We start from the raw sequence: 26,059 nt of genomic DNA on the forward strand, positions 1-26,059 counted from the left end.
ATAAAAAAATCAGAACATCAAATACACTTTGATTTTTCAAGGAAACGAACAAAAATACAATAAGATATCATTGGGATTTGAGGTGACGTAAATGCTTTGAGAGAACGTACAGAAATGTACAGAGAACACATTGTTGCACTTTGTTCATAAAGAATCAAATAAGTAAGTACAGACAAAATATAAAACTATGTGTAAGGTTTAGTACATTGTCAATGCTATTGTTCTACATGTTGCAAATATTTTTGAGTGTGCTCGAGAAAGCTCTAGGATCTTTAATCTGAAGTGCTATGTTACAGGCCTGCTCATGACGGAGTGCTTTGGCATATTTTACCGTGGTTGGTTTAACAGCACCAACAATGTGTGAAGATGGGCAGGTGCGCGTCCAGCTTTACTGACACGTGATGGGTAATCAGCGAATTCGTAAACTGAGAAAATTGTCGCGTATAAGGTAAATCGCAACTGTGATTGCGGTAGACAATTCACAACAGTTTGGCTGGGTCCTTGTTAGGCACACAGACACTCCTTTCCTTGTACAGTGAAAAGAAAAGCTAGATCAGTAACTGAGAAGGCTATGCGAGTGGTAATCCTTTACCCCATCACGTTCTCCTCTTTAGTGTGAAGCTCAAAAGTCTGCAAAACTTTGCTCAATACAACTACGCGCACAGGAGACCAGTCAGATACTAAATGACAAAATAAAGACCACAGCACCGTACGTTTCTTTTTACAGTTTACATGAAGTTTTCTGGATTATGCACTACTTCTGTAAATCTTTACTTTCAAATGTCTAACTATGTCTTTTACAAAATAAGGTAACTGATTCCATGGTGCACATCACGATTTATTGTCCTAGTTTGCTGAAATTACTACTTTAAAATGTTCTTAAGCATATCTTGAGTGCTTCCTTATCCTCACAGTAAAAGTGTGGTTGACCCCTGTAGGGTTCGAACTTGGTGCGTTCGCCGTATACCTTCATATTGTTCCCCGCCCTGCTGACGGTGAGCCCACGCCATGACGGAAGCGGTACCTCTGAATTGGTGGAACGACGGCTGCCTGTCGATCATAAAGGACGCGAAGATTCACGTCTCTCAAGGGGCTTAGTGGTGGCGCCTTACTGGATACAAGATGTGAGTCCGGCTGCAAGGATGGAAGGTGCACTTGCGCTCCGCTGTAGCACCCGCAACCAGCGGCAGCAGGGGCATTGGTACACGGGCCAATTATACTGATGGCCTGTCAGCCCAGCGTTGCAGGCACGTACCCGGGAGGTGCGTTCCCATGGTCCATTGACGCCGGACGCGGAGTCGTCCAGGAAACGGAGTGAAGGAAGTTTAGCGGTGGTGAGAGGCGCTGGTTCTTCGAAGAAGATTCAAGAAGAAAAATACTCCGTGCCTGACACTTTCAACAGCAGCCAATCGGAAGTCGAGGGGAGACTCATTCCTGTATTCCGATTGGATTGTAAGAGATTTTTAAAGGGGAGTTAGGGGATGAAACCAGGGGTGCAGGGACAGGAGGGGAAAAAGAAACAAATGAACCTTTCTATCGAAATGATGTCCGAGCCGTCCTTTCCTCAAGGTACCAGCAGATGAAAAATTGTATTCGGCTTCCTTGGCGGCAGCAGCAAATGTCTTGCAACCAGCGAGGAGAGAGGAAGACCAAAAACGGAATTATCCCTGTGTCTTAGAAATCGTTATTACACAAAAGAAAACTTTCTCACAGAATTAGCTGAATGGTTTTTGTACGTTTAACGTGAACGCACCCACGTTCAAGCGATACACCTTCAAACGACAAATTTGTTGTTAGTACGTTCATTATCAATAATTGGTCACAGATGCTTTTAGTAGCTGTAGTAGTTAACATTGAGAGTGGAATAAGAGGAATTGGTGTGGCATCCAGGAGAGCCGTCGCGGAGTGGGCAATAAACTTCGGCTGAGGTCACCTACTCGCGGCGTGTTATGAGTAATGAGCACCACTGCCAAACTCAAGAGAAATGCAACGAGCGTCATGTCGACGCTGTCGGCCAGCCGCGAATTTTCACGGTGAGAGCGTAAGTGGAGAACGCAAAATTACAGCTACGTGACAAAGTTATTTTTTTATCTATGAATCAACAATATGAGTGAGGCTGACGCTTTGAGTAATGTCGCTACCTAGCGTGGTGTCACTGCATCAGCAAAACTTAGTTCCTACTTGAAACGTGCCGAACAGGGCAGACGCGTAGAAACAATGCGTTAAAAAACTAGTCGAGGATGTCACAGTGATGACGCATCACTTCATTTTACTAAGAGCACTGTGAAAGGACAGGGTTCGATATAAAAGGCGTGTTTGTAAAGCTGCCAGGGTACATGACCGTGGTGAAGTGACTACAGCATGCCCAGACTCTATCGCCGTGAACCAGAAGGTGTATGGTTCGAATGCCGTTGAGAGATTTTTTCCTCTTTGCCTTTCAATCGTGGGTATTTCTTGACGTCATTTCTGTGACAGAAATACGTCACTGAAGTCTCGGTAGACTCCGGCATAACACACTTTCGTGATAAAAACACCCACTGAAATTCCTTGCGATGAATACAAGCTCACTGCATACAAATGATTTTTATTTGCATTGACGCTCCAGTGGCGTCTATACACGTGGCATATTTAACGAAGTGTGTCGCAGATGCTTTCAAGTAAGCTAATTTTACAGCAGTCCTGAAAGCTACTTGCATAATCCGTGTAAGTTTGCAGCGATTCAATAAGGTACAATTTTACGTAAATAAGACCACTTCGGAAGACGACCCTCGTTTCTGCCGAATATAATTGAAGTGAACACTAATTTCGCATATCGTACCCTGACGGGAACAGTTAGCGCTGTCTTGAATTGGCGTCCGTGTTTTCGCGTCGACGCAGAAATTGGGTTTACGAATTCCGTCGCTATATAACAACGCATAATAAGTTATGGCGCCAATGGAGCTGTCTTGTGGCTACGACAAGGCGGGGCTGGGGGCGTTGGTCCTTGAGGATAGCAGCAAATTTTTCTTTCTTCTTTTCGTTTCTACGCGTTCTTGTCACGGTTGACGTGACGCGCTCGGTGCTTGATGATGTCAAGCATCTTCTGGCGCTTCTCCTCCATCAAGTTGTCGCGGCGCTGGTGGACGTAGTCTCGGATGTTGGGCAGGCCGGAAATGACGCAAGCAGCAAGCGCCGACCGGGCCTCGGTCATGTCCGTGGCCTCGTACCACTGGTCCGCGATCGGGTCGTAACACTCCGCGAGGTTGGTTGTGCTCTGGCCATCGAAGCCACCGATGGCGAACACCAGGTTGTCGATTATCTGAAAAGTTGACGGAGGAGTAAAGAAAAATCCCAGCATAAGCATGAAGTGCATGAAGATGATGAGGCAAAGCTCTGGAGGTACATTCGTAAACCGGGATTCCTCCGTACATTTTGCCCGCTTCATCATCATGTAAATGCGTGCAAAAACAAAATATACGCAACGTCATGTTTTGTTATCAGAATATGGTAGTGAGAATTGACTTCTGTTCACCCCAACCATAAGCGGTCGCAAACCTTGCTGCCACGGCCGAACCTGCGACCAAGAAAGTCCTGCTTGAAGCACGCATCGGCACCACTGACCTCGGGTAGCGATCACTTCAGGAGCTTGGCTGCAGCATCCTGCGCACGTGCCACGTCCGCTTGACGCCGCGTCTGCTTAACACCACCTAGACTATCGATGTTCGTCTCCCTCGCTTCAGCTTCGCAGGCTCTCAGTTTAGGATCGAGAGTGGATTGAGCGCCGCAGTGCCTCCAGTGGTCTCCTATTCAATTTTTTTGATTTTCAGGCCTGATGATGATCGTATATGAAGTTTGGTCGCGCAAGGGCCACGTTGGGCCAAAGAGCGCCTTGAAAGATCATGCAACATTAACAGTGATCAGTTATTAACAATGACATTCAGGGGATGTGAACAAATATGGTGGTGGTAAGTGGCTGCATAGAGGACTAAAATTCTCGCCCTAAAGACGTGTAAAACTTTCGGTTAGTTTTTAAGAGTTGTAGTTCGGGGAGCGTCGTTAGATCAAGTTAGTTTAAAAGTTGTAGTTTGGGGAGTGGTTAAGCTGGGTTTGGATAGGTTGCGTTGGGTTAGGTTAAGTTAGTTTTGAAAGTTGGAGTTTAGGGAGTGTGGTTGAGTTAGGTTAGGTTAGGCTAGTGACGTGACTTGTGTGCAGTGAAGATGAATAACATCTAGTCATCGTTACAAAAGCCATAAAAACTTGAAAACAGCATGAATGACTCGTCAATGCCCTTGAGTCAAATGGTTACGAGGTAAGTGATTTCTTTATAGCAGTCGTGGCCGCCGCAACTTCTGCTCAGAGGTCGTGCTACAAATACCCTGGGTATATGACATGAAAACTACGTATATCGTTTACAAAATCAAGAAAGGGACTGTTATGGGTAAAGTGGGTTCCTACCGATAAACATGGCAGGACTGAGTGGAGGTTGTTCTCGGCAGGGTAATCTAAAGTGCTTGTTTCTAATATCGTCCATATTGTGGCACTGGATAAGGATGTGGAACACGGTAAGTGGTTCTCCACATCTTTCACACTTGGGTAGATCATCATCGGACAGAAGGTACGCGTGTGTGGTATGTGTGCGTCCTATTCGCAGCCTGGTCAGCGACTTGTGAGTTGCGTGATTTATATACTAGTCGCCATTTATTAGGGTACGGCCTGATAATGTGCAGCTCATTTTGGGTGTGCCTGTTCCAGGTGCTCTGCCAATAAGCTCTGAGATTTTGTTTGAAAAAGGGTTTTAGGTCAAACACAGGAATAGATATGCACGTATTACAGTTTTTTCTTAGGCGGATGCGGCAAGCTGTTCCGTCTTCACATTGCCTGAGATCTCGTGGTGCCCTGGCACCCAGCAGACTACAATATGCTGTCCGTGAACGTAGAATACGCATACGAGTGAGTGAATGGAGACAAGGATAAGATTGTTTTGATTTTAAGGATTTTCAGAGCTTTCACGACGCTTAGAGAGTCAGTGAAAACTATTGGATTCTGTAGTCTTAATTCTTCCATGAATATGGCAAAAGCTTCTGCACTGAGGGTGCTTGTATCGGGATGCATAACGCCGGCATCCAAAAAAGATGGACCAACCTTAGTGTAGGACATATAAGTGTTACATTTTGAAAGTTCTGTAAAAAACACGAGATGTTTATGTTGCATTGCCAGGAAGTGTGTATGGATATGTGCAATTGGCGCATGCTTCGTAACATCTAAGAAAGACACATCGCTATCTTGAGCCTGCCACGCCATGACGATATGTTATGCCGCGGGAGCCATCAAATGGTGCTCAAGTGGCACGCCCGTCTCCTCGGATGAACCCCTACACGAAGCGAGTTGGCCTAACGAAGGTTGTTTTCAAACAGCGCAGTACTGGCCAGATCATTCACTGTGGCGTGGCAGGAGTGTTTCTTGTCTGCGTTAACTCTGGGATTATATAGAAACGACATGTCGGACCTTTTCAGGTGTTCCGACCACTGGTCAGATTCAACGCACAGGCTTTCCATAGGACTAATGCGAAAAGCACCTGTACAAAGACGAATTCCCAACTGGAAAACCATTCAAGCGTCTCCAAAGCGCTTGATGTTGCAGACTGGTAGATGATTGCTCCATATTGTAGGCGCGTGCTTATGAGGCTTTTATACAGATGATTCAGGCATTTCTCTCACTTATCCATGCAGTGCGTGAAATGACTTTTAGAGTGTTCATTGTTCGTGTATACTTGTTTTTATAACTTCGTGTGTGATATGAATGTAAGTTTACAATCCAGAATAAGGCCTGAAAATTCATTTTCTACCGCTAGAGGTAATCGCTGGCCATGCAAGTTTTTTTCAGGGTTGGCTGGAGGCGTCTCTCTCTCTAGAAAAAAGTGCACATTTGCTCTTTTGGGGGCTAAACCTGGACCCTTTTTGTCGACACACCTGGACACTTTGCTCAGAGCTGAACATAGCACACACACATTGCAAGGTTACATGACTTAAACCATACTTGGACATCATCCACATATGTGGAATAGAACATGTTATGTGCAATGCCGATACGTAGAGAATTCATCATTACAACAAAAACGGTGCAACTCAAGACCCCCCCCTCCCCCCTGGTACTCCCGTCTGTATTCCCTTGGACATGAAAAAAGCGGACAACACAACATGGCGCTTTGAAATATTTAGGGACCTTTCACGCTTAGCTGTGTGAGTTAGATGCTAAATATAGTTGAAAATTTTATATCTGATTGCCCATATCGTGTTCCAGTACGCGATGTCCTCTCACGACCATTTGTTCAGGAATAAAATTTTCAGGCCTCCAGCAGCTGTCTGGCAGCCAGAGCTAGCCAGAGAGTCAGCCAGCAAGTTCCGGTGGGCACCTGAAACAGCGGCGTGGTCACGTGTGTAAGGAACCGGAGACGGCCCGAAGCTGGCCGAAGATTGCATAATCGAACGCTGGGACAGCCAGTGTACACGTAAACGAACACAACCATCGTGGCAGCAAACGAAACAATGCACCATGTGTGCGTTGTTTTTTTTTCTGCATTGTCCGCTTGAAAATACATATCAATGTTTGCCGAAGAGCTGAAGTAATTATCCTCAAGCCTGCACATTTGTGGTACGACTTCATACGCTCGCACGATCACTCGCAACACGCCACGTCCACTCACGAAACATCCAGCCGGCGCATGCCACCTCAAAAACGATACAAGGTGACCTGCCGCGCCGCTGACGGCTGAACAAGCTCCCGTCTTCACATTACATGTAACCTTCACTGCACAACACGATGCAAAATCACGTGAAAGTGATCGTGTTTTCCAAAAAATCACAGCGTATCCACGAATTGATAATTGTGAGTGGGACGAAGCTTCGGAGGGTTTTATCGGTAAATCGTGAAACGTTCGTTCGCCTCCGCCTGTCTGATTTTCGGCCTGTCTGCCTGTCCGTCCATCCATTCTCAAGACACGTGAGTGGGCACGGCAGCACTGCGAAAGCAATGTCGCCTAATATGCCGCTTCTGTTGCTCGAACAGGTTTTCTTCGTCTGCGCACCACTACAAGCTGGGACATACAGCGCATGCGTGGCCGTACCAGCTGCTGACACCGCTGTTATCAACCACGGACATATCGTCGACGCTACCCTCGAGCGCAGGCACCCTGGAACGCGCATAGAGCGGTTCTTCGCGGGACCTATAAAGTTGGACCCCCTGCCAGCAGTGTTCAGTGGGCACGGCAGCACTGCGAAAGTAATGTCACCTAATAGGCCGCTTCTGTTGCTCGAACAGGTTTTCTTCGTCTGAGGATCACTACAAGCTGGGGCATACAGCGCATGCGTGGCCGTACCGGCTGCTGACACCGCTGTTATCAACCACGGGCACATCGTCGACGCTACCCTCGAGCGCAGGCACCCTGGAACGCGCATAGAGCGGTTCTTCGCGGGTCCTATAAAGTTGGCCCCCTGCCAGCAGTGTTCATTGGGCACGGCAGCACTGCGAAAGCAATGTCGCCTAATATGCCACTTCTGTTGCTCGAACAGGTCAGTTTCTATACAGAATACTGTTACAAAACTGACAGCAGATTTGTTGTTGTGCTGCCGTGCCCAAGTGTACTATTCTCTGCATTCTCCTTTTTGTGCCTGCTATTCTCTGGCGATGTTGAACTCAACCAAGGTCCTGATGTGAAAGTCCTCCTAAAGGAACTGTCTGAAGGTCAGAAGTCAATTAGGGCAGATCTGAGTGCTCTAGGAGAAAGAATGACTAAAATGGAAGACGCCATTCAAAAAATCAAAGATCAGGGTAAAAAAATAAGTCAGCTAACGAAAACCGTCACGAACCTTAACGTGACACTATCAAGACAAGAAGAAAGGCTAATAAGCTTAGAGGATAGGAGTCGACGGAATAATCTGTTGGTCTTTGGGGTTGAAGAGGGCGAGGAAGGAACAACAGAAGACCTTGAACAAGCGGTACTGCAGCACATTTTTTTTGCACGCTTGGCGTCGAACTAGAAACGGTTGAGCGGATCCACAGAATAGGCCGAAAAGGGGGCCGTTCGCCGCGTCCGGTCATTATGAAGTTATATGACTCCCGAGAGAAGTTGACAGTTTACAAAAATTGCACAAAGCTAAACGGCAGCAGTATATCAGTTGGGGATGACTTTTGCAAGAAAACTCTAGCCAAGCGTAAGCTACTATGGGAATCAGGAAAAAAAGAAAGAGATGCAGGAAAAAGCATGCGTTTGAATTACGATAAGTTGGTCATAGACGTGTATTCTTGGGACTACGACAAAAACTGCCAAGCTAAGCTTAAGCATACAAAGAAAAAACCACATCACTCTGACGACGATGACTGATGCCATTCGCAGTCAAGTGCATGCAGCCTTCGCTTAATTAATCTAAATGCTTGGAGCCTCATGAATAAAGTTAGTGACCTAGAATATATATTAGCAAGCTATAACCCACACGTAATCACCGTCACAGAAACGTGGCTGCGACCGGAAATAGCGGATAGCGAAATTGTACCACCCGGCTACGAAATATTCAGGAAAGACCGCGATACACGAGGTGGTGGTGTGGCGATCCTACTTGCAGAAGATGTTGAAGCAATGGTTATGGAAGGAATACCCCACCATGAAAGTGTATGGGTAGAAATAAAATTACGCAAAACTTCCCTTGTTTTGGGTGCCGTTTACAGGCCTCCAGGCGCCCCTAGTTCATACCTAGAAAGTTTGCAGCAATACCTTGATGGTATTGCTACTCGGAATCGTAGAATGGTTATTGCGGGAAATTTCAATCTTCCTGGTATTAATTGGACCACATTCTCAACTAAATCGAAGGAAGTAATAGACTGCCAACGGCTTTTAGACATGGCTTTCAGCCATGACCTCACGCAGGTTGTCACTGACAGTACACGTGAAACAGGGTATCCGCATTCCATACTGGATCTAGTTTTTATTGACGGCCGAATCGACACATACAACGTTGCAAGTGAACATGGATTGTCGGATCACAAACTTGTTTCAGTTGAGATAAGCATTGATGGTGCCTTGCCATGCAAAAAAGAAAGCTTCAGGCATGTGCGCAACTTCAACAAGGCTGATGATGCAAGCATAATTGATTACTTGTCGTTTTCTTTGGATGCGTTCAGTGAGGAAAGTGACGTCAATGAGATGTGGATAAGGTTTAAAGAAATTGTCACGCTATGTATCAACAAATTTGTGCCCTTGCAAAATAAGAAACAAAATAAACAGAATCCTTGGATGAATAGGAAGATAATACATTTGAAGCGCGCCATTAACCGCCAGAGGCAAAAAGTAAACAAAGATCAATCCAAGATACGCAATTTATCAAGACTTCTGCGTGCTGAACTGAAAGAATCAAAAACAAAGTATTACGAAGAAATATTGCCGACATTTATGAAATCTTCCCCCCATCGTTTTTGGCGTCACTTGTCTCAGAAGGAACACCTCTCAAGACGCGTGCATTCTTTTGTTGTCAATGATGAATTGGTGACAGACTGCTCTTCCATCGCTTACCTACACAACATATTTTTCCAGTCAGTGTTTACTGCTTGTCGTGATAATGGTGACGCATCCACGCCACCTTCTTCTCAGTTGTCAGTTATGACTGACGTTCAGATCACCCATGAAGGCATCGTATCATTATTACTGAACATGAACGTGGAAAAGTCGATCGGACCAGATGGCATACCAAATGATTTACTGCGAAGGTATGCGGAATGGGTTGCGCACTATTTATACATAATATATAATGCCTCAATAGAGCAAAAGTGTGTCCCAGACAACTGGCTTGTGGCGAAGGTCGTGCCAACGCATAAGGGTGGAGACCAACAAAAGGTGGAAAATTACCGTCCAATTTTCCTCACCTGTGTATGCTGCAAGCTTTTATAGCATATTATATCCAAAGCAATTTACACGTATCTTGAGGGCACAAAAACATTTTTTCCTAATCAGCATGGTTTTCGGCAAAATTTATCCACTGTAACCCAATTAATAGAAACAGTCGATGATTTCATGCTTGCCTTAAATAATAGTGTTTAGATTGACGCAATATGTCTCGACTTCTCCAAAGCCTGTGACAAGGTTCCTCACAGGGAGTTAATTAATAAGTTAGCACACCTAGGCATAAATTATAACATAATACAGTGGATAAGTGCGTACCTGACAGGCAGAACACAATATGTAGAAATAAACGGCTTCAAATCTGAGTTATTAGGCGTTACCTCAGGGGTACCGCAAGGTTCAGTTTTAGGACCGATATTATTCTTAACTTACATAAATGACATTTCATGCGGCATAGATAGAAGTACTACAGTGCGACTTTTTGCAGACGACTGCCTAATTTATAAAGAAATACACAGTAGAGCTGACCAAAAAACGTTTAATGATATTCTTGATGCTGTCAGTAATTGGTGCATTGAATCTAAAATGGAAATAAATCAAACTAAAACAGATGCTTTGCGCGTCACAAACAAAAGTAAGCGTGTCTTCTATTCCAATTACACTCTATGTTCTACCCGCCTGTCTACCGTCAATGAAATAAAATATTTAGGTGTAACATTAGCCAGTAATCTAAATTGGAGGACAGACTGCTCTTCCATCGCTTACCTACACAACATATTTTTCCAGTCAGTGTTTACTGCTTGTCGTGATAATGGTGACGCATCCACGCCACCTTCTTCTCAGTTGTCAGTTATGTCAGTTGTCATTTGGAAAACATTTGTGCGGTAGCGGAGAGAAAACTATGGTACTTGCGAAGAAAATTAAGACTTGCAACGACTCCCGTTAAGCTAGCAGCATATCTTACGTATATTCGGCCAACATTGGAATATGCCAGCATTGTGTGGGATCCCTCGGAAATCGGCCTCATTAATATGCTAGAAAGAGTACAAAGGCGAGCTGCCAGGTTTATTCTTTCAAAGTACTCCTCGACTGAGTCAGTAACAGAAATGCTACGCTCTCTTCAACTGCCCACTTTAGCTGAACGATGGCAATTGGCAAGGATGAAGTTCTTGTTTTTATTGTCAAAAAATAAATTAAACATAAACACAACAAAATACTTAACGCCACGCCGCGTAAGAAACCTGAGAAATGTAAATGATTACACATACGAAGTGCCACAACAGCGTGTCAATGTATATGCGAATTCATGTTTTCCAAAAACAATTCGTCAGTGGAATGCTTTGCCATTACCACTGGTTCATTGTGATTCATTAGAAGAATTTGAGGAAGGGCTCAAAGATATTTTTCTGTAAGCATAGTCTACTATGTTAATTTATTACAATTTATTTGTATGCTTACTACGACTGCACTGTTTTTTCTTCAGCCTCAAAGCCGGTGTTTCCTATGTATGTCAAGTAACAATTCCAAGCTCAAGTGTTGCTGTTTGAATTGCTGTATGATTTGAATGTATTGGTGTTTGACATTCTTAGTATGTCCCACCCCTGTAACAGCCGAAAGGCTAACAGTATTTGGAAAATAAATAAATAAATAAATTCTTCCGCACCTGCTGAGTGAATCATCGAACTAGGCGGCGATGCGCGACCTAGAAAGAACAGACCCGCGGCTTTAGGAGCTTCGCGCCTAAGAGAGCTATCGCGTGGTATACGTCGCAAGCACGCGTTGATCAACCTGCGTTTTATATGCAAATGCATTTCTTAGTCGGGCTATGTCAGGCATTCGTCGGAACCCGTTCATCTAGGAACAACTTCGGGCGCGCGCGAAGCTTTTGTTCCAAACTCATGTTTGTTACTCGCCCTTTGTAGTCACAGCAATTAATAAATGGTGAAATTAAGGAGCCTTTATGTGCGCGCGTTTTCGTATTTTAGGGTGATGTGTGCCTTTGACCACCATTTGCCGCCGCCCACTAAAACACAATGTTGCCAGTCCCGGTTTCCATGGCACCAAGCGCCATGTTGGTTTTCGTGGCCAGGCGTTCCTACTCCGCCACACCGTGCCAGCTGCATGTTGGCGCGGGTGTTCAAGCTGTGGTATGAGCGGCGTTTGGCTACACCGTAGTCAAATCCGATGGACACCAACCTCGAGCTGCGCGCACCTACAAGAACTTTGCAGGTTAAATGCCATGGTGCTGCGTGCCGCAATGCAAAACTATTTGGAGACAGTCCCGCTTCCCGACTCGCTTTATCCGACGGAAACGCTGGATTACACATGTGAAGTGACAATGCTTGGAGCCGACTACTTCTCCCCGTGTTTGTGAGGTGAGTACCTGTTGTATTAAGTGGATTGAGTATATCGCTGCATATTTCATGGAATTATCGACCTATTAATGTGACGAAAAGTAGTTTGAGCAAAGTAAACACAACTTGCACAGTACAAAATGGACGAGGCTTCGTTCGGCTACGCCGGATTATGCAAGGATGAGGCTTCGTTCGGCTATGCCGGCTTATGCGAGCGAAAGCTGGTAAACTTGAGTATGCTTGTTTATCCTCGTAGTCGAAGCGCAGTTTACCAATCGAATGATTTACCTAGTCGAACGTGTGGTTCTGCATGCATTCACTGTCTGCGTTTCATCGGTTTTCAAAGCTGTAACGCTGTGCTGGTATTAAGTGACATATCAACATTTCTCATCCATGCTTCGCATATTATCGATTCCGATTGTACGTGGGATCTGACAAGTTTTTCTATTTAGTGCTTGTAGGCACCCTTGCCGCTCCAAAATTGTAGATGGCAGTTTTTAATCGCTAGTAATAAGTGAATAATTTGGAACTGTAAGGGCAAGATCAATGGCTGCTATCTCCTCCTCCTCCCAAGAGGAAGCAAAAAAAAGCAGGAGTACCTATCTGTGTACTCCTGCGTGTGTGTGTGTGTGTGTGTGTGTGTGTGTGTGTGTGTGTGTGTGTGAATAAGTGAATAATTTGGAACTGTAAGGGCAAGATCAATGGCTGCTATCTCCTCCTCCTCCCAAGAGGAAGCAAAAAAAAGCAGGAGTACCTATCTGTGTACTCCTGCGTATGTGTGTGTGTGTGTGTGTGTGTGTGTGTGTGTGTGTGTGTGTCTGCCTGTGCGGGCGGGCGTGCGTGCGTGCGTGCGGGCGCGCATGTGTTTACACTTGAGCGAAACGACGTCAGACAGTTGGCCGATTGTAGGTAAAAGCGGCGTCCGCATTTCTGCTCCTGGCTTTTTGTCAGCCGATTTTCGTCGCCTTGCGCGACATTCTAGAGACGCGCGAGGCCACGCTATGAGGGCGACGCTAACCGTTCTTGCGCGCCCCGTGTCCTCTTTGGAAACTTGGATTAGTGGCGTCGTCCGGTGTCTTCTTTCAAACTATTGTCAAGATGGCGCTAGTGGAACCACCACCTTAAGATAACCTTGAAGAAAATAGAGAAGAGATTGATTTCGACAAGGCAGGTAACCCGTATGTAGGCAAAGTACCCCCTGGTCACGAAGGATCGCGTTTGTTGATGGAAGGGGGGAAAAATCTCTTCACCGCCGTGAGTACAGTCAGGCTAATGATAACGATGAGAACATATCTTGAATTCTACGCGAAGTGATAAAGTCACTACTTACGGCCGCGGCAAAGTTGCTTCTGGGCGTGTACATGTTGGGAAGACTGGTCCACGTGTTGGTCTCCGGGCTGTACTTCTCGGCAGAGGCCAACCTGTTGGTGCCGTTGAAGCCTCCGATGGCGTAGATGTAGTTGCGGAAGCCTATGCAGCCCACACCGCTACGCCGGAACCGCATGCTTGCAATCATGGTCCACTGATCGGCCGTCGGGTCGTACCTCTCGGCCGAGCTGAGGCACTCGTCCCCGCTGAAGCCACCCGTCACGTACACGTAGCTGTCGTGCGTGGTTGCGCACGCGTCGCTTCTTTGCATGTTCATGGGCGCGATCATGGTCCACTGGGAGTGAACAAAAGAGTGGTAGGGATAGATCAAGGATTCCGTTCTTGCTTGTTATTCACAACATATTGTAGCCAACAGATGATTACGTCAAGGAAGGTATGGGGATCTTTTTTTCAAGTCTCCAGTGTAACATAGTAAATATGGCAGTAATTATGACCGAATCTGCAAACTTCAGGCAACGTGTCTGATGCTAATTACGGTGCTAACGTAGAAACATACAAATAGTATTCCCTATACCATCCTTAGCTTCATTTTGAGTGTGTGTTTCAGGTGGTGCCCTTTGCGAGTGGTCACACATCCTGGGAGAAAGTGGACGTACTGCCAAAACTTTGTTTATGGTGAGAGGAAAATGATCCATAACTAGGTATCTGGTAATGACACTCGCACGTCGAAGTGCCCTGGTGCGTTCCTTAGGAAAATTTCCCTTTCGTTTGCTGCCAAAGCAGATATCGAAAGCGATGAAAAAAAAAGAAAGAAAACGCCTGCTTTGAGAACGGCTCCACCAGGATATGCTGCGATTGCACTTGTTCAGAACAAAAGCACCTAAATTTCAACCAACTCATTGAAATAATTTTGTAGATTAGCTCTGGAGTAAGCGTAGGCTTCGATATCATGTGTATTGACTAATTCTTCTTTCAGCAGTTCTTAGTCGTGAATGTTTCGGCGGCCTCTTGCGGGCTGGTAAAGAAAGAGAGATAAAGATGCAAGGAAAGGCAGGGAGGAGGGCTGGTAAAAGTGATGAGGGAACCCTGACAGGTGAAAACAAAAAGGGGGAGAGGCTATAAAAACACAACGTGCAGCTTTCAACACGAGAGTAAGTCCAAAGTTATCCACACCCTTCATTCTACAGTTTATTTACGTAAAGATAGGGTTATACTACAAACATTTTTGTACGCTGTCTCGCTTCTTATCGATGCACTTGGCCAAACGGTCAACGACCTCATTTATTACTTGCAGATAAAAACTTGCGCCTGGTCATGATGCCTCTTTTAGACCACATTTCGCACGCATAAATCTAAGACAATGCTACTATGGAAAGCATCCTTGCGGGGATGCTTTGCATGGTAGCATTGAGCTTGGTCTAGGCTGTAGAAAGGGCATTCCATGAGCTCAAATATCTTGTTGTTAGTGAGAATAGGGTGATGGGCAGTGTATGGCCATGTATTGTCGCGCAACAACAAAGCTTTCTTCGACTCAAACCTCAGCGTTTGGAGTAAATGGTCACCTGATACAAAAAAAGGTAGATCCCACGTACAATGGTAATCGATGATATGCGAAGCATGAATGAGAAATGTGGATATATGTCACTCTTAAAATCAGTACAAATTTACGAGGTGGAGGTAAATGATGCCGTACGTGACTTCCGTGCCATAATTATTATGTTTGGATGTGTCGTTTACCTGCGTCATCTATTTACGTAACGTGATACCAAATTTAGTATATGTAGAGCTAGCGAAACGGCCGCTAGCACGTTATGAGCTGGGTATGTTGTCATGCGCATGCTCATATATGACACGCGTGTCAGGATTATTATGTTTACACCAGCCATATATTTCGCCATTCATTGGCGTCACGTAACACCAAATTTTGTATATGTGGAGCTACCAAAACAGCCACGAGTGCATCATTACTGGCCCAATGTATAGCGTAGCGACGCTACGTGAGCAAAACGCGAGACCTCTATAGTCTGACGTCACGAGCGACCAGCGTCTGTTTGGGCTGCCCAGGAAGCGGCAGAAACAACCGCAAACTGAGACTTAGGATCGCCGCAGTCCCCAAGGAAGCCGAAGAGTATGCGACGGAGCTGTCAAGGCGCAACTGGGACCGAAAATGCAACGAGCTACAAGGTACACTAGATTGGAAAAGGACATGGGCCTTGCTGAGGGCCCTCATAGACCCAACCACGAACAAGACTGAAACCTGTAAGACGACTCAAAAGATTGCACACCAATTCAAAGGCACAAACCAGGAACTGCTAGAACACATAAAGCTGCGCTATATTGGCGATACAACGAATACTGACTGCAACCTGGCATACACTGGTGCAGCTCATTCCGCTCTGGACGAACCCATTACCCCAGAAGAAGTTCGACATGCTATGCTCTTGGCAACAAAGAACACTACGCCAGGAAAGGATGGCATCAGCAACGCTATGATACGGAACCTCGATGACAAATCTGTCACAAGGTTTACAGAATTCATCAACAAACATTGGGAGAAGGGTACCGTTCCAAACGACTGGAAACATGCGGAAATAATATTGATTCCAAAGTCTGGAAAGGCTCCAAGCTTAGAAAATTTAAGACCCATTTCGTTGACTTCGTGTTTGGGAAAAGTATACGAGAGAATCGTGCTTCAGAGGCTGGAGACCTACCTGGAAGACAACGAACTCATGCCGCACACCATGTTTGGCTTTCGAAAATGCCTCTTAACGCAGGACGTCTGTCACACAGGTCCCGTTAATTAGGGAGGCGATCGCCGGGCTAATTCCAAGGGCCGAAGTATCGGCCCCCCGAACCGCACCACGAAAGCGTGGCCAATTTAGAAGTGGTCCTTTTTGGCGCGCCAGCGGACGCCGGCAGTGGCCCAAAGAACAAGTCAGAGCCGAGAGTTGATAAACAAACAACACTATATTCTCAATAATGGCAGATCGAAAACAATACACAAGAATGTACACTCCACAATAGTTACATACAATACGTCACCAATCAAACAACGTACTATACAGTACAATCAGCCACACTTGAAACAACGGACACAGACAACAATACGCACTACAATGCAGTCGCATGCATTGAACAACCAGGACACTTAAAGACTAAAGAGATAGAAAACCTATTCAGTCCAAAGTTCTTGGAACCAAAGTCTAGATGATACTCTTCCGAGAATCACTCACTCAAAGTCCAGCGTTGTTGTCGTTCCGCAGCCCTCGAAGTTTCTCTTCCAGGAAACCTCGCCGAAGTTTATCTTCCAGGAAACCTCCCGTCTTCAATAGGCCACTCTCCAAGCTTCAAACTTCTTCGCCTGAACACGTCGGCTTCACACACGCAGCTGTTGCCACGCGTCCTCGCTCGATAGCGGTAGACACACGCTCTTGCCTGTAGCTCGAGCCTTCACTCCTAAGGTGGAAATCCTCTTCATTTCCTGCTTCGTACCTACGAACAAAACCTTCGCCGACTACACGGCGGGATACCCAACGCGCTCTGGCGCTAACTTCCGTCTCCTCCTGATCTCTCATCTCGGCTGCTCGGTTAAATACCTTGCGCGCGACATTCCAGACGGTTCTCGTCATTTCGTCGGCGCGATACGCAGCGAAGGCTGGGAAGAGGGCGAGACGGTTGGAATGCCCTCCGCGGCCGATGACTCAACTCGGTATGACCATGCCCCTTTCGTTCTGGAACTTTCGCGGGCTATCTCGGCCGCCGATGTGGGGCGAGGAGGTTCGTCGGCGAAGCCACGCTTCCGAGGGGAGAGCGCGCGCCCCGGGGAGCATTTAGATGTTTGTTTTCTTTTTCTTTTGACCTCGCGGCGCCACTCCGGCGTTTCGTCGCGACAATTTGGCGGCGCGCCCATTTTTAGCGCTCGTTCTGTGACACTGCCCCCCCACTTTAAGAATATTATCTCATAATATTCAGAACCACACAAACGAGCGCGAACAGTCCCCACACACTCAAAGACTGTAACATAGTCCGTCGCTCATGACACGGCACATTCGCAATAGTTCACTCAATACAATTGTACATTGTAATTCAATTACACAACACATGAAATATAACCCCAGGCACATGAGTACAACACTCCACCCACACATTCCCAATAATACAAATGTACAAAGTTCTCTCATTACAACAATTATACAACACTATACATCACATCACAGCACAGACACTTCGACACTTGTGACACAGGATAACACAACACTAACACAACATATGGCACTCAGCACTGCCAAACACATTCTGATTCGACTTCAGCACTTATCCTGTGTACTTTGAGCGGCGCTTGCTCCCTTATTTGCGGTGCTCACTCGATCTCTTCTTGTGTTTCCACGTTCTTTTTCGGCGAGCCTTTTCCAACGACGATATCTGAGGCGGCGTCTCAGCCATCGTTTTCACTTCCGACACCGTTAACGGGTCCTGACGTTCGACAGGTCCTTTCTGTTTATTTACCAGCTTGTTCATGTCTCTACGTTTGGCCCAACTGGCCGACTCCGTCGCCTTTACACTGTCGGTCGGTGGAGGTCGTGCCGACGTAAGTCCAGTTTTTCGGCCCGTGAACTCATTCGTCACGATCATCTTATTATTCATGGTCCCTTGCACCGCGGCTTCAGCTTGGGCTCGAGTGATATCCGCCACGGGATGCTCCTCCACTGTATCTCGCGGTCGCTGGGTTGGCGAGGACTCTATCTTAGGGTCTTCTCCCAAACATTCCGAATCATTCGGTCCTCGCGCCCCGTCGATGTTTCCGATGACAAGGTCGTAAAGGGGGGTCGTCATACATAGAGCCGTAACCTTCCCGCTGAAGTATGGGGTTTCAACCTCAATCTCTGCTTCGGGAAGCATCCGAACTGTACGGTCAATTAAGCAAACCGGTTTCGTTCTGCCTGTCAACTCACTTTCCTGTACCAAATTTCTCCGCACGATAACCGTGGAGCTACCGGTGTCTCTTAGAACCGTAATCTTCTTGCCTGCAACCTTTCCAGGCAGCGTTGGCATTCCCTTCGTAACACCGGTTGGCTGTTTTGACATTACAGCACCCACAATAGGAATTTTCTCCCCATTCTTCAACTCTACGAATCCATCGGTGACGGCATTATTATCAGATTTGGGTGCCGCTTGCACACAAGATACCTGGTGAGTTGAACTCACTCCGTTCCGACAAGCGTCTGCTTTGTGCCCAGTCTGACCACACTTGAAACATTTTACTGCCGTAGGGCTCGTAAAGATCGTTCGACAGTTTTTCGCGTGATGACCCACTCGGTTACACAGAAAACAACGCGGAGTGCTCTCCGGTGCACGCTTCTTTTCTACGGGAGCCAATTTCTTCGAATCATCGGGACAATCCGTCTTGACTTTGGCCAAATTAGTTCCACCTTGCGCTTCCAAGAATTGATCAGCCAATTCAAGCCTTCCTTCAAGTGACTCAGCCCTCCTCTCTTTCAAGTACAGCGACAGGCTTGGGTGGCAACTAGTAAGAAATTGTTCTCTAATTAGGAGCTCTCTAAGTTCATCGTACTCCTGCGCTGTCCCTGAAAGTTCAATCCATCTGTCGAAATAATGGCTAAGTCCGGCGGCGTACTGTGTAGCCGTCTCACCATCAGCTGGCTTTCCTGTCCTAAATCTGTCCCGGAATCCTTCTACAGTGAATCTAAATCGCTTCAGCAAAGCAGCTTTCACCTTTGCATAGTTGGCTGCATCGGTCGGCGTCAGCTTACCGTATACACTGAGCGCTTCACCACTCAAGCAAGTACTCAAAGCAGTTGCCCATTGATGTTCCGGCCAATTCTGGCTCCTTGCAATCGTCTCAAATCGGTGAAGGTACGCGTCAAGGTCGTCCTTCCTTTCATCAAACGCTACGAGCAGCTTGTTCGGGTTCAGGCGGAAACCATGGTCTTCCAGTTCGCTGCTTTCAACTCTAGCTTGGACGGGAGTTTCACTTCGCTGTTGCAAACAGAGCCGCTCGAGTTCCATCTCGTGCTGCCGCTGCCGTTCCTTTTCAGCCATCTCCGCTTCTCTTTCTTCTCTCGCCCTTTCGGTTGCCAACTTCTCTCTCTCCAGCTCCAACTTCAATTGCTGCCCTCTTTCTTCCTTCAGTTGTCGCTCCTTTGCCTCTGTTTCTTCCTTCGCCCTTTCAGCTGCCAACTTCTCTCGTTCCAACTCAGCTGCTTTTTCTTCCTTGGCTCTCTCAGCTGCCAACCTCTCTCTCTCTCTCCACCGCCTCTTTCTCCTTCTGGCTTACCAATTTCCGTAGTTCGGCGCCAGAAAGACCCATGTTCTCACCAAGAGCTACTAACTTTTCGAGATCCATTGTGTCTCGCAAATAAAACCTTGCCGCGTGTAAAAGGTATCTGCCTAAATCTCTCTATCGGAACACTCCCCTGCACTCGTTAACGAGAACGCTGAACAACACACAAAATCGTTCCGATAGCACTATCAACAACTCGAGGCTCTTTCTCACTACTTTGGACACACTGTGCACCAAAAGGTCCTGTGTCGCGGACGCCAGATTAATTGTCACACAGGTCCCGTTAATTAGGGAGGCGATCGCCGGGCTAATTCCAAGGGCCAAAGTATCGGCCCCCCGAACAGCACCACGAAAGCGTGGACAATTTAGAAGTGGTCCTTTTTGGCGCGCCAGCGGACGCCGGCAGTGGCCCAAAGAACAAGTCAGAGCCGAGAGTTGATAAACAAACAACACTATATTCTCAATAATGGCAGATCGAAAACAATACACAAGAATGTACACTCCACAATAGTTACATACAATACGTCACCAATCAAACAACGTACTATACAGTATAATCAGCCACACTTGAAACAACGGACACAGACAACAATACGCACTACAATGCAGTCGCATGCATTGAACAACCAAGACACTTAAAGACTAAAGAGATAGAAAACCTATTCAGTCCAAAGTTCTTGGAACCAAAGTCTAGATGATACTTTTCCGAGAATCACTCACTCAAAGTCCAGCATTGTTGTCGTTCCGCAGCCCTCGAAGTTTCTCTTCCAGGAAACCTCGCCGAAGTTTATCTTCTAGGAAACCTCTCGTCTTCAATAGGCCACTCTCCAAGCTTCAAACTTCTTCGCCCGAACACGTCGGCTTCACACACGCAGCTGTTGCCACGCGTCCTCGCTCGATAGCGGTAGACACACGCTCTTGCCTGTAGCTCGAGGCTTCACTCCTCAGGTGGAAATCCTCTTCATTTCCTGCTTCGTCCCTACGGACAAAACCTTCACCGACTACACGGCGGGATACCCAACGCGCTCTGGCGCTAACTTCCGTCTCCTCCTGATCTCTCATCTCGGCTGCTCGGTTAAATACCTTGCGCGCGACATTCCAGACGGTTCTCGTCATTTCGTCGGCGCGATACGCAGCGAAGGCTGGGAAGAGGGCGAGACGGTTGGAATGCCCTCTGCGGCCGATGACTCAACTCGGTATGACCACGCCCCTTTCGTTCTGGAACTTTCGCGGGCTATCTCGGCCGCCGATGTGGGGCGAGGAGGTTCGTCGGCGAAGCCACGCTTCCGAGGGGAGAGCGCGCGCCCCGGGTTGCATTTAGATGTTTGTTTTCTTTTTCTTTTGACCTCGCGGCGCCACTCCGGCGTTTCGTCGCGACAATTTGGCGGCGCGCCCATTTTTAGCGCTCGTTCTGTGACAACGTCCTCCTACAAATCAAGGAGGAGGTGCTTACCGATGTCCCAAAATATGGCGAAAACGTACTACTAGCACTGGATCTTAAGGCTGCTTTCGACAATGTCAGTCATAAGGCTGTGCTAGAGGGGCTTAGCAAATTAGGCTGTGGAAAGCGAATACACAACTACATCAAAGCTTTTCTCAGTAACAGAACCGCCACAATTGGTATAGGAGGCATCCGCACTGATACGTTTGATACGCCCACAAAAGGAACACCCCAAGGTTCTGTGATATCGCCGATGCTGTTTAACATCGTTATGATCAGCTTAGCTCGGAACCTCGAAAACATTGAAGGACTCTGACATGCCATCTACGCAGACGATGTTACAATCTGAGTGACAAGAGGATCTCTAGGCCAAAAACAAGATCTTCTGCAACGCGCAGCTGATACAGTTCACGACTACGTGCGTCAATGTGGCCTCGTCTGCTCTCCGGAGAAATCAGAAGTTCTGAGAGTCTACAGACGAGGATACGATCTGCAAAATTCCATAGACGTTTATATAGGGGGGAAGAAGATTCCAGAAGTGTCCCGAATCAAGATTCTCGGCATGTGGATACAAAGCAACTGTCGTATAGACCACACCATCAGACAGCTGTCAAACACTACAGCGCAAATCACGAGGATGATCACCAGAATCTCTAACAAAAGACGGGGTATGAAGGAGGAGGACACTTGTAGGCTTGTACAGGCCCTCGTGGTCAGTAGGATTGTATACAGTGTCCCCTACCAAACACCACTCCCACAGGAAAAAACAATTAGAGGCAATCCTCAGAAAAGCCTACAAGTGCACCCTTGGTCTACCTGTCAGCACCTCGACAGAGAAATTCCTTAAACTCGGGATAAACAACACAATGCAAGAACACAACGAGGCGCATCTTGTTGCACAGAAAATGAGATTAATGTTGACTGCTACGGGCAGGCATACGTTGCAGACATTGGGCATGAGGGATGCTTGCGGAGAAATCAATAACACGGCGAGCTTACCAAAGGACAATCGCCAGTTCATTGAAGTCAGCCCAATACCTCAAAACATGCATCCAGAAATCCATAAGGCTCGAAGAAAAGCCAGATCAGAAGCACAAGAAAAAAATTTCAAGGCGAGAACCGACGTATTGTACGTTGACGCGACCACATACACAGAGCACTCCGGGACAGTTGTAAGCGTTGTTGATCACCAACTTAGGGAAGTCAACAGTGCTTCGATCAAAAGCAACAACATCCTCGAGGCTGAGGAAGTAGCGATCGCGCTCGCCATCACACACCAGAGCGAAGAGTCTACTACAGAAATAGTTACTGACTCGCAAGAAGCGTGTCGACGGTACAACAGTGGACGCATATTATGTGCTGCTATCCGCATACTCAAGGGAAGAAAAATCAGCTTCTCGAGCTGCTCCATTACGTGGACACCAGGTCATGAAACTGTGACAGGGAACCAGCGTGCCGACGCCATTGCCCGAGAATATGCCGACCGGGGGGCACACAACGACGAGGAACCAGCCACAGTTACTAGACGCTATGGAGCAATTTTAGAACACCAGAGAGCCCTGAGGAGGATATGCCCCCCTCCCCACAAAGACCTCAACAGAGAGCAGTCGGTTGCCTGGAGACAGCTGCAGACTAATACGTACCCAAATCTCAGTCTTCTGAGTAAAATCTATCCGGGAATATACACCAACAAATGCCCGCTATGCAGAGAACACCCCACACTTTACCACGTGACATGAGCCTGCCAACACACAAAGGTAGTGCCAAGAAACTGTACACCAACACCGGAATAGTGGGAGGCTGCGCTGTCCTGCTCTAAGCCTGAAGAACAGCTCCAGCTGATCGACAGAGCTTGCAAGATGACAAAGGCCACAGGGGCCCTGGACTGAGGGCTCCACCTTCACCGCAAAAAAGCTATTTGTAGTAAAGTTTTGCATTCACTGGGCTGCCCAATGGCAGCCGACGCGAAATGCGACATGCTGCATGTCGCGCCAATGCATTACCCAGACAACACTGCGTCTCCCTCTTTTCGTGACGTAGGGACGCTGGACGGGCGACAGTGCGCATGTGTCAAAGCAACGCAGCGCAGCGGGCGCCTGCGAGTACGTGGCAGGACTGGCGCTTGGCGTGGCAACGCTGGCGTGACGCGACGAAAAAAATGCCGACGAGCACTCGCACCGCGTCACGTCGAAATGTATTGGCGCCTTGACTGTGGCATGTAGTCATGTTCTCACATGACACGCGTCTCATGATTATCATGTTTGCACCAGTCACATACCTTCGGCATCCATTGGCGTCACGTAATACCAAATTTGGCCTATGTGAAGCTTGCGAAACGACCGCTAGCGCATCATCAGTGTGGCATGTAGTCATGTTGCTAGATTACACGCATTTAATGTTTATGATGGTGTTGCACCAGTATCATACCTTCGTCATTTATTCACGTCGCGTAACACCAAATTTGGTATAAGTGAAGCTAGCAAAGCGGCCGCAAGCGCATCTTGAGCGTGGCATGTAGTCACGTTGTTACATGACACGCATCTCATGATTATCATGTTTGCACCAGTCCCATATCTTCGTCATCCATTCACGTACTGTAATACCAAATTTAGTATAAGTGACGCTAGCAAAACGGCCGCGAGTGCATCATCACCGTGACATGTACTCATGTTGTTACATGACATGCATGTCACAATTTTTATGTTAGGGTCTGTCTGTTATGGTCGCCATGCAATCATGCCATACCATACCAGTTTTGCAACATGCCATAAGAACGAAACCACAACAAGAGCTGCAGGATCGTGAAATGTAAATCATGACATTCATAGCATGCATGTCATGATTTTTTATGTTATGACTAGTCAAATATGTTCCTCATACAGTCATGTTGTGACATACCGAGTTTGGTATCGATACCACTATCGAAACGGCCAGGAGAGCTAGAAGTCGTAGGCGGCTAGATAGATAGATAGATAGATACATACATAGATAGATAGATAGATAGATAGATAGATAGATAGATAGATAGATAGACAGATAGATACGCTCAAAGTCGCCGAAGCTCGCCAAGAAATGCTTCGCATTGAAAACTGGTATATGTGGAGCTAGCGAAATGGCCACAAGCGCATCGTGAATGGCCCAATACACTCCGACGGAACATTGACGCGCGTGCACGCTCGGCACAACAATGCTGCGCTAGCAACGCGAGCACTCTATTGGCTGACGCCAGGCGCAACCGGTGCGATCAGCGTTCGTCGGCGCGGCCACATGGCTACAGGCGCAAAATGCGACATAGTGTATTTCGCGCCGATGACGTTACCCAGACAGCACTACGTCTGTATCTCTTCGTGACGGAGAAACGCCCGCCGTGCTCTTGTGCGCATGCGTCTAAGCAACGCAACGTCACGCACGCCTGCGAGTATATGGCAGGCAGATCGGCGCCTGGCGTGCATCGCCGTCGTGATGGGACGAAACGAACATTTGCGCGCACGCGCGCCTGGTCCCATCGAAGTGTATTGGTGCCTTGAGTGAGGCATGTAGTCATGTTCTTGAATGACACGCATGTCATGATTATGATCTTGGCACCAGAGACATACCCCCGTCATCCATTCACGTCACGCAATGCCAAACTTGGTATATGTGAAGCTAGCAAGACGACCGCGAGTGCATCATAAGCGTGGCATGTAGTACTGCTGTTACATGACACGCACTTAATGATCATCATATTTGCACCAGTCACATACCTTCGTAATTCAGTCATGTCTCGTAATACCTAATTAAGTGAAGCCAGCGAAACGACCGCGAGCGCATGATGAGTGTGGCATGTAGTCATGTTCTAGCGTGACACGCATCTCTTGACTATCAAGTGTGCACCAGTCATACACCTTAGTCATGCATGCACGTCCCGTAATACAGTATTTGGTGTATGTGAAACCAGCGAAATGACCACAAGCGCACCATGAGCGTGGCGTGTAGTCATGATTCATGACCTGCATGACACGCATGTCATGACTTCTACGTTAAGGTAAATGCGGCGGCTTCTTTGTTAAAACATTTAAATTATGTGTACATTGCTGCTTTTTTGCGCTTTATAGTCTGGGACGGGCTACGGCACCTTGTCAGGCATTAATTTGCCTTTTTGCCCACCCTGCCCCTTACTTGTGTCTACTGTACTTTGTGCACTGCACTTTGTACTTCTTACTTTGAATAAACTTTGTTAAAAAAAAAAAAGGTCCGTCGCTTGCGTTCACCATGCTCTCATGTCATACCACACCAGTTTTTCAACATGTCATGTGAACGAAACCACCGCGAGAGCTGCAAGATCATGAAATGTAAATCATGACTTTCATGACATACATGTCATGACTTCATGGTATGACTAGTCATATATGTTCCTCATACAGTCATGTTATGCTATACCAAGTTTGGTATCGATCCCATTGTTGAAATGGCCAGGAGAGCTGAAAGTCTTAAGAGACTATATAGATAGATAGATAGATAGATAGATAGATAGATAGATAGATAGATAGATAGATAGATAGATAGATAGATAGATAGATACGCTCAATGTCACCGAAGCTCGCTAAGAAATGCTTCGCATTTACAATTGGCAGATCCCACGTACTGTAGAAACCAATGATATGCGAAGCACGTGAGAAATGTTGATGTGTCACTTTAAAATCGGCACAACGTTACGAGGTGGAGGTAAATGATGCCGTCCATGACTTCCGTGCCATGATTATCATGTTTGGATGGGTCGCTTACCT

At 46.9% G+C, this 26,059-nt stretch overlaps 1 protein-coding gene across 1 annotated transcript in view; it reads right to left on the minus strand.

Annotated features, from left to right (window-relative positions):
* Positions 1–2,563: 2,563 nt before the first annotated feature.
* Positions 2,564–26,059, minus strand: part of LOC119177936 (uncharacterized) — a 101,024-nt gene continuing 77,528 nt past the window's right edge. The window contains exons 15-16 of the mRNA XM_037429117.2: positions 13,553–13,885; positions 2,564–3,298 (exon numbers count right to left, since the gene is read on the minus strand). Coding sequence (XP_037285014.2) covers positions 3,023–3,298; positions 13,553–13,885 — 609 coding nt within the window. The 3' untranslated portion in view covers positions 2,564–3,022. The remainder of the gene's footprint in view (positions 3,299–13,552; positions 13,886–26,059) is intronic.

This window comes from Rhipicephalus microplus, chromosome 1 (assembly GCF_043290135.1).
Source record: "Rhipicephalus microplus isolate Deutch F79 chromosome 1, USDA_Rmic, whole genome shotgun sequence".
Lineage (NCBI taxonomy): Eukaryota > Metazoa > Arthropoda > Arachnida > Ixodida > Ixodidae > Rhipicephalus > Rhipicephalus microplus.